This window comes from Coregonus clupeaformis, unplaced genomic scaffold (assembly GCF_020615455.1).
Source record: "Coregonus clupeaformis isolate EN_2021a unplaced genomic scaffold, ASM2061545v1 scaf0076, whole genome shotgun sequence".
Taxonomy (NCBI): Eukaryota; Metazoa; Chordata; class Actinopteri; order Salmoniformes; family Salmonidae; genus Coregonus; species Coregonus clupeaformis.
This window is the reverse complement of record NW_025533531.1, coordinates 426557-437500: the sequence shown is the minus strand read 5'-3', so window position 1 is coordinate 437500 and position 10944 is coordinate 426557. Positions and strand designations below refer to the sequence as shown.

Here is a 10944-nt window from a genome sequence, read left to right as displayed (position 1 = left end):
AAGTTCATTGGAGTTACCAGCCTCAGAAATTGCAGCTCAAATAAATGCTTCACAGAGTTCAAATAACAGACACATCTCAACATCAACTGTTCAGAGGAGACTGTGTGAATCAGGCCTTCATGGACGAATTGCTGCAAAGAAACCACTACTAAAGGACACCAATAATAAGAAGTGACCTGCTTGGGCCAAGAAACACGAGCAATGGACATTAGACCGGTGGACATTTGTCCTTTGATCTGGAGTCCAAATTGGATATTTTTGGTTCAAACTGCCATGTCATTGTGAGACGCGGTGTGGGTGAAAGGATGATCTCCGCATGTGTACTTCCCATCGTAAAGCATGGAGGAGGAGGTGTGATGGTGTGGGGGTGCTTTGCTGGTGACACGGTCTGTGATTTTTTTATTTATTAACCAGCATGGCTACCACATCATTTTGCAGCAATACGCCATCCCATCTGGTTTGCGCTTAGTGGAACTATCATTTCTTTTTCAACAGGACAATGACCCAACACACCTCCATGCTGTGTAAGGGTTATTTTACCAAGAAGGAGAGTGATGGAGTGCTGCATCAGATGACCTGCCCTCCACAATCACCCGACCTCAACCCAATTGAGATGGTTTGGGATGAGTCGGACCGCAGAGTGAAGGAAAAGCAGCCAACAAGTGCTCAGCATATGTGGGAACTCCTTCAAGACTGTTGGAAAAGCATTCCAGGTGAAGCTGGTTGAGAGAATGCCAAGAGTGTGCAAAGCTGTCATCAAGGCAAAGGGTGGCTACTTTGAAGAATCTCAAATATAAAATATATTTTGATTTGTTTAACACTTTTTTGGTTACTACATGATTCCATATGTGTTATTTCATAGTTTTGATGTCTTCACTATTATTCTACAATGTAGAAAATAGTACAAATAAAATAAAAACCCTTGAATAAGTAGGTGTGTCCAAACTTTTGACTGCTACTGTATGTAACCATTGACTGTATATGTCGTCAGGCTGTACTGTGTGATTGTAAGGGTTTGGTTAGGATTGATCTCTCACCAGATCCATTCTTGCCGCGTAGCATGAGGGAGTATCCCTGGTTGCCGGGGTAAAGGTTGACCACCAGACATGACACTGACTCCTGAGACACCAGCTTCTCCAGCAGGTTGACATTCCTACACAGCTTCTAACCACGAAGAACAGGAAAACAGTCACTAAATGGTATCCTGCTTATCAATTCAAAGAAGCATTCAAATTCCTACGCAGCTTCTACACAACAGAACATAACCAATAAATAATATCGGATTATTCATAACAATCCATTCACATTCATATACAGCTTTTAACCAGGAAGAACAGAAAAAATAATCATCAATCTGATTACAGGAATAATCAATATTGATAAGCAGGAAGATTTTTTACGACATAATAATAATAATAATAATAATAATAATAATAATAATAATAAGCCATTTAGCAGACGCTTTTTATCCAAAGCGACTTAGTCATGCGTGCATACATTTTTACGTATGGGTGGTCCCGGGGATCGAACCCACTACCCTGGCGTTACAAGCGCGATGGTCTACCAACTGAGCTACAGAGGATGTATTCAAATGTAATACCAATACAATCCTAGATGTCTGAGGTAACCAATGTGGAGGCAAACAGAAAAACGAAAAAGACTATCAGTGACTGTCACTAAATGTTCTGCTGTATCGAAAAACAACTACGAATTGAGCTACAGAGGACATCAGGGTCAACGTTCAGTAGGCACGAAACAGAAGAAAACGTTCTGAAGTAATCTGACTTCTCCTAAAAGAACCCTGTTTTTTTCATTTTTCTGTTCCAAAACATTTTGCTACGGTGATTTAGCCCTAATGAAGCTACAGGTCAATGGGTCCAGTGATTAGGTCTGTCAAAACGCTTGCATTTTCTATACAACCTGACTTCTACTGGTTACCTTGAGCTCTGGTTCCTTCTCACACTCTTCGATGTAGAGCTCGTATAGTTTCTGGTATAAACTCTTCCTCCCTCCGGACAACGCTCTCCTCTTGGCTGGCTGTTGACGAGCACTTTCAACAATGTACTGAACGAAGACAGAAACACACAATGTACTGAACGAAGACAGAAACACACAATGTACTGAACGAAGACAGAAACACACAATGTACTGAACGAAGACAGAAACACACAATGTACTGAAAAAAGACAGAAAAACACAATGTACTGAACAAAGACAGAAACACAAAAGTCTGATGTATTAGAACTGATACATGCACGGACCATAACTCTATCCTCCTGATTCCTGCTTTCAAGCAAAAACTAAAGCAGAAAGCACCAGTGACTCTGTCAATAAAGAAGTGGTCAGATGACGCAGATGCTAAGCTACAGGACTGTTTTGCTAGCACAGACTGGAATATGTTCCGGGATTCTTCCGATGGCATTGAGGAGTACACCACATCAGTCACTGGCTTCATCAATAAGTGCATCGATGACGTCGTCCCCACAGTGACCGTACGTACATACCCCAAACAGAAGCCATGGATTACAGGCAACATCCGCACTGAGCTAAAGGGTAGAGCTGCCGCTTTTAAGGAGCGGGACTCTAACCCCGACGCTTATAACAAATCCTGCTATGCCCTCCGACGAACCATCAAACAGGCAAAGCGTCAATACAGGACTACGTTTGAATCTTCCTACACCGGCTCCGACGTTCGTCGGATGTGGCAGGGCTTGCAAACTATTACAGACTACAAAGGGAAGCACAGCCACGAGCTGCCAGTGACACAAGCCTACCAGAAGAGCTAAATTACTTCTATGCTCGCGTCGAGACAAGCAACACTGAAGCATGCATGAGAACATCAGCTGTTCCGGATGACTGTGTGATCACGCTCTCCGTAGCCGATTTGAGTAAGACCTTTAAACAGGTCAACATTCACAAGGCCGCAGGGCCAGACGGATTACCAGGACGTGTACTCCGAGCACGCGCTGACCAGCTGGCAAGTGGCTTCACTGACATTTTCAACCTGTCCCTGGCTGAGTCTGTAATACCAACATGTTTCAAGCAGACCACCATAGTCCCCGTGCCCAAGGACTCTAAGATAACCTGCCTAAATGACTACCGACCCGTAGCACTGACGTCTGTAGCCATGAAGTGCTTTGAAAGGCTGGACATGGCTCATATCAACACCACTATCCCAGAAACCCTAGACCCACTCCAATTTGCATAACGCCCCAACAGATCCACAGATGATGCAATCTCTATTTACATTTTAAATTTTTAAATTTTAGTCATTTAGCAGACGCTCTTATCCAGAGCGACTTACAGGAGCAATTAGGGTTAAGTGCCTTGCTCAAGGGCACATTTACGTCATTTAGCAGACGCTCTTATCCAGAGCGACTTACAAATTGGTGCATTCACCCTATAGCCAGTGGGATAACCACTTTCCCCAAAAAAATTTTATAGTATATATTTTTTTTTTGCTAAATTTTTTGATTTTATATATTTTTATTTCTATTTTTTTCTTTATTTTTTTTTTATTTTGGGGGGTAGAAGGATTTTTTTTTGGGGGGGGTAGAAGGATTACTTTATCCTATCCCAGGTATTCCTTAAAGAGGTGGGGTTTCAAATGTCTCCGGAAGGTGGTGAGTGACTCCGCTGTCCTGGCGTCGTGAGGGAGCTTGTTCCACCATTGGGGTGCCAGAGCAGCGAACAGTTTTGACTGGGCTGAGCGGGAACTATGCTTCCGCAGAGGAAGGGAGCCAGCAGGCCAGAGGTGGATGAACGCAATGCCCTCGTTTGTGTGTAGGGACTGATCAGAGCCTGAAGGTACGGAGGTGCCGTTCCCCTCACTGCTCCATAGGCAAGCACCATGGTCTTGTAACGGATGCGAGCTTCAACTGGAAGCCAGTGGAGTGTGCGGAGGAGCGGGGTGACGTGAGAGAACTTGGGAAGGTTGAACACCAGACGGGCTGCGGCATTCTGGATGAGTTGTAGGGGTTTAATGGCACAGGCAGGGAGCCCAGCCAACAGCGAGTTTTTTTATTTCACTCCACACTGCCCTTTCCCACCTGGACAAAAGGAACACCTACGTGAGAATGCTATTCATTGACCACAGCTCAGCGTTCAACACCATAGCGCCCTCAAAGCTCATCACTAAGCTAGGATCCTGGGACTAAACACCTCCCTCTGCAACTGGATCCTGGACTTCCTGATGGGCCGCCCCCAGGTGGTAAGGGTAGGTAACAACACATCTGCCACGCTGATCCTCAACACGGTGGCCCCTCAGGGGTGCGTGCTCAGTCCCCTCCTGTACTCCCTGTTCAACTATGACTGCATGGCCAGGCACGACTCCAACACCATCATTAAGTTTGCCGACGTCACAACAGTGGTAGGCCTGATCACCGTCAACGATGAGACAGCCTATAGGGAGGAGGTCAGAGACCTGGCTGTGTGGTGCCAGGATAACAACCTCTTCCTCAACATGATCAAGACAAAGGAGATGATTGTGGACTACAGAAAAAGGAGGACCGAGCACGCCCCCATTCTCATCGACGGGGCTGTAGTGGAACAGGTTGAGAGCTTCAAGCACCTTGGTGTCCACATCACCAACGAACTATCATGGTCCAAACACACCAAGACAGTCGTGAAGAGGGCACGACAAAGCCTATTCCCCCTAAGGAGACTGAAAAGATTTGGCATGGGTCCTCAGATCCTCAAAAAGTTATACAGCTGCACAGCTGCACCATCGAGAGCATCCTGACTGGTTGCATCACTGCCTGGTATGGCAACTGCTCTGCCTCCGACCGCAAGGCACTACAGAGGGTAGTGCGTATGGCCCAGTACATCACTGGGGCCAAGCTTCCTGCCATCCAGGACCTCTATACCAGGCGGTGTCAGAGGAAGGCCCTAAAAATTGTCAAAGACTCCAGCCACCCTAGTCATAGACTGTTCTCTCTGCTACTGCACAGCAAGCGGTACCGGAGTGCCAAGTCTAGGTCCAAAAGGCTTCTTAACAGCTTCTATTAAGCGCTCCGGTACCGCTTGCTGTGCAGTAGCAGAGAGAACAGTCTCCTGAGTATCGCAGTGCTAGCTGTGCCACTAGAGATCCTGGTTCGAATCCAGGCTCTGTCGCCGCCGGCCGCGACCGGGAGACTCACGGGCGGCGCACAATTGGCCTAGCGTTGTCCAGGGTAGGGGAGGGAATTGCCGGCAGGGATGTAGCTCAGTTGATAGAGCATGGCTTTTGCAACGCCAGGGTTGTGGGTTCGATTCCCACGGGGGACCAGTTTGAAAAAAAAAAAAAAAAAAAGACAAAAAAATATATATTTGTATTCACTAACTGTAAGTCGCTCTGGATAAGAGCGTCTGCTAAATGACTAAAATGTAAATGTTCTACCCCCAAGCCATAAGATTCCTGAACAGCTAATGAAATGGCTACCCAAACTATTTGCATTTTTTAGTTATCTATTGTTTAATTAACACTTATTTTTCTTAAAACTGCATTGTTGGTTAAGGGCTTGTAAGTAAGCATTTCACTTTAAGGTCTACACCTGTTGTATTCGGTGCATGTGACAAATAAAAGTTTGATTTGACACGGACACAAACATATATATATACAGTCCCAGTCAAAAGTTTATGTTTTACTATTTTCTGGAAGGAGGGGACCTTAGTGTTGCCAGATAAAATAAATAAAGGATTATATTTAAAATATATAATAAAATATAATAATAAAATATATTTTGATTTGTTTAAAACTTTTTGGGTTACTACATGATTCCATATGTGTTATTTCATAGTTTAGATGTATTCACTATTATTCTACAATGTAGAAAATAGTATAAATAAAGAAGAACCCTTGAATGAGTAGGTGTGTCCAAACTTTTGACTGGTACTGTGTATGTATATATATATATATATATATATATATAAATAAAAGCCTTTACCTCAGCCCGATCCAAAGCATATTCCAAAACTTGTTGCTGCAAATAGAACATTTGAAATTCATTATTGTACCCTTCAGTTGTCTTAACTGGCCACAGGGCACTACAGATAAATAGTAAGCTAGCTAGCTATATCCCACGGTCATCTAGCAGACACACTTCACAATGGAAACAGAAGAGACAACACATGCGCACAGATATAGCTAGGGCAGGCAAGATCACAAGTAGTACATAGATAATGGCTAAAGTGTATCAATCCGCGCACAGAGAGATCAGTGATGGATAGATACTTACCATTGTGGTCTGCCACCGGTAGCTGGGTGAGTGACCGTCAGCAGCAGACGTAGCTGTCCTTAGCCCCACACCGTCACCTCCATAGAGAGACCATTCAAACCCTGCACACACACGGCCCGGGTCAAACCTAGTCTACACACACTGTCAACAACAGCAAAAAGACGCACCCACTGTTTGAGCGGGTTGGCTAGAAATACTGTCCAGTTAAGTGATTGCTAGCTACAGTAGCTGACCGCTAAATAAAATATAAGCTTGATCGTGTGGTGATTTCTCAAATAATCAACAAATGGTGCATAATATATCTGTCTGTACAAGACAACACAGTTTCAATCGATACATTTAGACGAAATATCGTTATTTTCACTATAACCCAGTTAGCTTTATGCGAACTTCATGCTCACAGGCAAGCGATAACCAGTTGGTTCACAGCAACAAGCTCGCTGGCTGTCTAGCTAGCAGGCTAACGTTAGCATAGCTAGCTTGCTTCTTCGAAAGTTAGCTAGCAATACATCGGCTAGGACAAAAAACGCATGAAGCAGCGTCAATCTAAAACAGTAGAATGGACATGCCTTATGAGTTGCATTATTGTAGATCTTAACTCCAATGCTTAAAAACAAGATATTATTTCAGTGCGTTCATTGGAAAAAAAACTCACAGCAGCAGCCATTTTCTTCCAGTGTGACAACAAAAGCTAAACTTCCGGTAAGGGTAGTGTGCAGGAAACAAAACTCTTCCCAGAACGGAAATTGTTGTCTCTCTAACGTTTTCATTCAGCAATATTGATATAAATGTATATATATTAAAAAAACATATTTTGAAGCAACATTTTTATTTTAATAAGATAAGCACACAAGATAAGCACATTGATGTATTATTATTAAAGCCTCTCTTGAAAAAGCCAAACCTTGACCCGGAAAATATAAAAAACTATCGGCCTATATCGAATCTTCCATTCCTCTCAAAAATTTTAGAAAAAGCTGTTGCGCAGCAACTCACTGCCTTTCTGAAGACAAACAATGTATACGAAATGCTTCAGTCTGGTTTTAGACCCCATCATAGCACTGAGACTGCACTTGTGAAGGTGGTAAATGACCTTTTAATGGCGTCAGACCGAGGCTCTGCATCTGTCCTCGTGCTACTAGACCTTAGTGCTGCCTTTGACACCATCGATCACCACATTCTTTTGGAGAGACTGGAAACCCAAATTGGTCTACACGGACAAGTTCTGGCCTGGTTTAGATCCTACCTGTCGGAAAGATATCAGTTTGTCTCTGTGAATGGTCTGTCCTCCGACAAATCAACTGTACATTTCGGTGTTCCTCAAGGTTCCGTTTTAGGACCACTATTGTTTTCACTATATATTTTACCTCTTGGGGATGTTATTCGAAAACATAATGTTAACTTTCACTGCTATGCGGATGACACACAGCTGTACATTTCAATGAAACATGGTGAAGCCCCAAAATTGCCCTCGCTAGAAGCCTGTGTTTCAGACATAAGGAAGTGGATGGCTGAAAACTTTTTACTTTTAAACTCGGACAAAACAGAGATGCTTGTTCTAGGTCCCAAGAAACAAAGAGATCTTCTGTTAAATCTGACAATTCATCTAGATGGTTGTAAAGTCGTCTCAAATAAAACTGTGAAGGACCTCGGTGTTACTCTTGACCCTGATCTCTCTTTTGACGAACATATCAAGACTGTTTCAAGGACAGCTTTTTTCCATCTACGTAACATTGCAAAAATCAGAAATTTTCTGTCCAAAAATGATGCAGAAAAATTAATCCATGCATTTGTTACTTTTTTTATGGAACAGTCTGCCTACCCATGTGAGAGACGCAGACTCGGTCTCAACCTTTAAGTCTTTACTGAAGACTTATCTCTTCAGTAGGTCATATGATTGAGTGTAGTCTGGCCCAGGAGTGTGAAGGTGAACGGAAAGGCTGGAGCAACGAACAGCCCTTGCTGTCTCTGCCGGGCCGGTTCCCCTCTCCACTGGGGTTCTCTGCCTCTAACCCTGTTGCAGGGGCTGAGTCACTGGCTTGCTGGTGCTCTTTCATGCCGTCCCTGGGAGGGGTGCGTCACTTGAGTGGGTTGAGTTACTGACGTGATCTTCCTGTCTGGGTTGGCGCCCCCCCTTGGTTTGTGCTGTGGTGGAGACCTCTGTGGGCTATACTCGGCCTTGTCTCAGGATTGTAAGTTGGTGGTTGGGGATATCCCTCTAGTGGTGCGGGGGCTGTGCTTTGGCGGAGTGGGTGGGGTTATATCCTTCCTGTTTGGCCCTGTCCGGGGTTTCTTCGGATGGGGCCACAGTGTCTCCGGACCGCTCCTGTCTCAGCCTCCAGTATTTATGCTGCAGTAGTTTATGTGTCGGGGGCTGGGGTTAGTTGGTTATACCTGGAGTACTTCTCCTGTCTTATCCAGTGTCCTGTGTGAATTTAAGTATGCTCTCTCTCTAATTCTCTCGTTCTCTCTTTCTCTCTGAGAACCTGAGCCCTAGGACCATACGTCAGGACTACCGGGCATGATGACACCTTGCTGTCCCCAGTCCGCCTGGCCTTGCTGCTATTCCAGTTTCAACTGTTCTGCCTGCGGCTACGAAACCCCCTACCTGTCCCAGACCTGCTGTTTTCAACTCTTTAATGATCGGCTATGAAAAGCCAACTGAGAGACCTGAGCCCTAGGACCATACGTCGGGACTACCGGCCGTGGTGACTCCTTGCTGTCCCCAGTCCGCCTGGCCTTGCTGCTATTCCAGTTTCAACTGTTCTGCCTGCGGTTATGGAACCCCCTACCTGTCCCAGACCTGCTGTTTTCAACTCTTAATGATCGGCTATGAAAAGCCAACTGAGATTTATTCCTGATTATTATTTGACCATGCTTGTCACTTATGAACATTTTTGAACATCTTGGCATGGTTCTGTTATAATCTCCACCCGGCACAGCCAGAAGAGGACTGGCCACCCCTCATAGCCTGGTTCCTCTCTAGGTTTCTTCCTAGGCTTTCGCCTTTCTAGGGAGTTTTTCCTAGCCACCGTGCTTCTACACCTGCATTACTAGCTGTTTGGGGTTTTAGGCTGGGTTTCTGTACAGCACTTCGAGATATTAGCTGATGTAAGAAGGGCTATATAAAATAAAATTGATTGATTGATTGATTGATATCGTATCTGAAGATTATGCCTTTGTTAAATGGTTTTCATGAAGAAATGGAATGTTGGTTGTGTTAGTAGCAAGAGGGAATGTTTTAGGTGTAACGCCACATCCAGCAGACCGGAAGTGTCTTGGAGACTGGGGATTGGCCAGAAGAGGTCAGCTTCGTTGTTTATAAATAGGGGGGTTAGGCGAGGAAGACGTCAGAACGGCCATGGCAATCGGGGAGCCGTTCTCCGGACACCGCGGGTCTGTATTTATGCTGTAAACCTCGTGATTTTAATAAAAGCCTCTCACACGATGCAGCATAACGGACTCTGTGTTGACAGCAATAATTGCCACCACTCATCAGATACGACATAGACATTTGATTTAGCTACTCATTGAGAAGGAGAGACTTGTAGTGTCTAAACAGTTTATGACTTTGTTGATGTTTGCAAATGGTGTGTTAGAGGAAGTCTGTTAGGTGGCCTCCTGGGATTGATTTATGGGAAAACACCCATATTATGTTACATAGGGCATAGGATATAAATACAACGGTTGAAACAAAGGACGGAGAGTAACAGCATATCAGAGATTGGGCGGTTGTTCTCCAGATCTCTGCAGAAGTCTGTAAATTGACGCTGAAATCTTATGATATAATAAACCTTTATAATCAAAGTACAGCGTCAGCGGATTCCTTGTTCTCACAGCATAATTAGCATCATTATTTAGTTACTACAAAGCCTATTCAGTTATCAATAGTTTAGGACTATATTGCAGATCAATTTTGATCTCAGAAATCAGTGAGTTGTGTTTGAAAAGTAACCCTAGAGTAGAAGCTTATGCATAGGCCTATTTGACAACTTCAAGGCCTCGTTAGCCTGCAGGGCCTACATTCAGATTGGATTGGTTTCTTTTTCGACCAGTGCACATATAAAAAAAGGAATCTGACACAAACTAAAACTACTTACCAGGAAGGCCTGATCAAAGGCTTTGTTCTTATGAAGGCTGCAGCAGTCCAGTTGTCCTTCAATAAAAGGAATCTAAATAGATACACTCTCTGAAGTTCAATGACATTCAAAGTTTCTTCATAGAGTCTGCTCCTCCGTAGGTATAATTCTGTGGGCCTAATTCAGATAATGCATGTCATAACAAGATGCCCAGCGCTTCAAGACAAGCCTCCTCTCTCGCTCTCTCGCCACCCACAAAAAGCCCTACACTCGTCTGCCCATTGCGTGTAAATAGCGCTGCTCTATCCGCACTGACTGGTGAAGTCATTTAATGTTGAGCTAAATGTAAAAAATAATTTCAGAGGTTTAAAAAGGAACAGAAAGGAACAATATAAACTACGTTTATTTTTTATTTTTATATATACTTTTTTGGGGTTCAAAACTGTTCAGAACTTTATTATGCTTGTCGGAACAGTGGAACGTTCTCCCTCTCTAACTTTAAGCATCAGTTGTCAGAGCATCTTACCGATCACTGCACCTGTACACAGCCCATCTGAAATTAGCCCACCCAACTATCTCATCCCCATATTGTTATTTACATTGTTATTTATTTTGCTGATTTGCACCCCAGTATCTCTATTTGCACATCA

At 43.9% G+C, this 10944-nt stretch overlaps 1 protein-coding gene across 7 annotated transcripts in view; it reads right to left on the bottom strand.

Annotated features, from left to right (window-relative positions):
• LOC121555400 (transcription factor SPT20 homolog) overlaps nt 1–6927 on the bottom strand; it is a 45536-nt gene extending 38609 nt beyond the window's left edge. For all 7 annotated transcript variants that reach the window (XM_041869225.2, XM_041869226.2, XM_041869229.2 and 4 more), the window contains exons 1-5: nt 6871–6927; nt 6216–6316; nt 5925–5960; nt 1939–2064; nt 1038–1164 (exon numbers count right to left, since the gene is read on the bottom strand). In XM_041869225.2, coding sequence (XP_041725159.1) covers nt 1038–1164; nt 1939–2064; nt 5925–5960; nt 6216–6218 — 292 coding nt within the window. In that variant the 5' untranslated portion in view covers nt 6219–6316; nt 6871–6927. The remainder of the gene's footprint in view (nt 1–1037; nt 1165–1938; nt 2065–5924; nt 5961–6215; nt 6317–6870) is intronic.
• Between the last annotated feature and the right edge of the window lie 4017 nt (nt 6928–10944).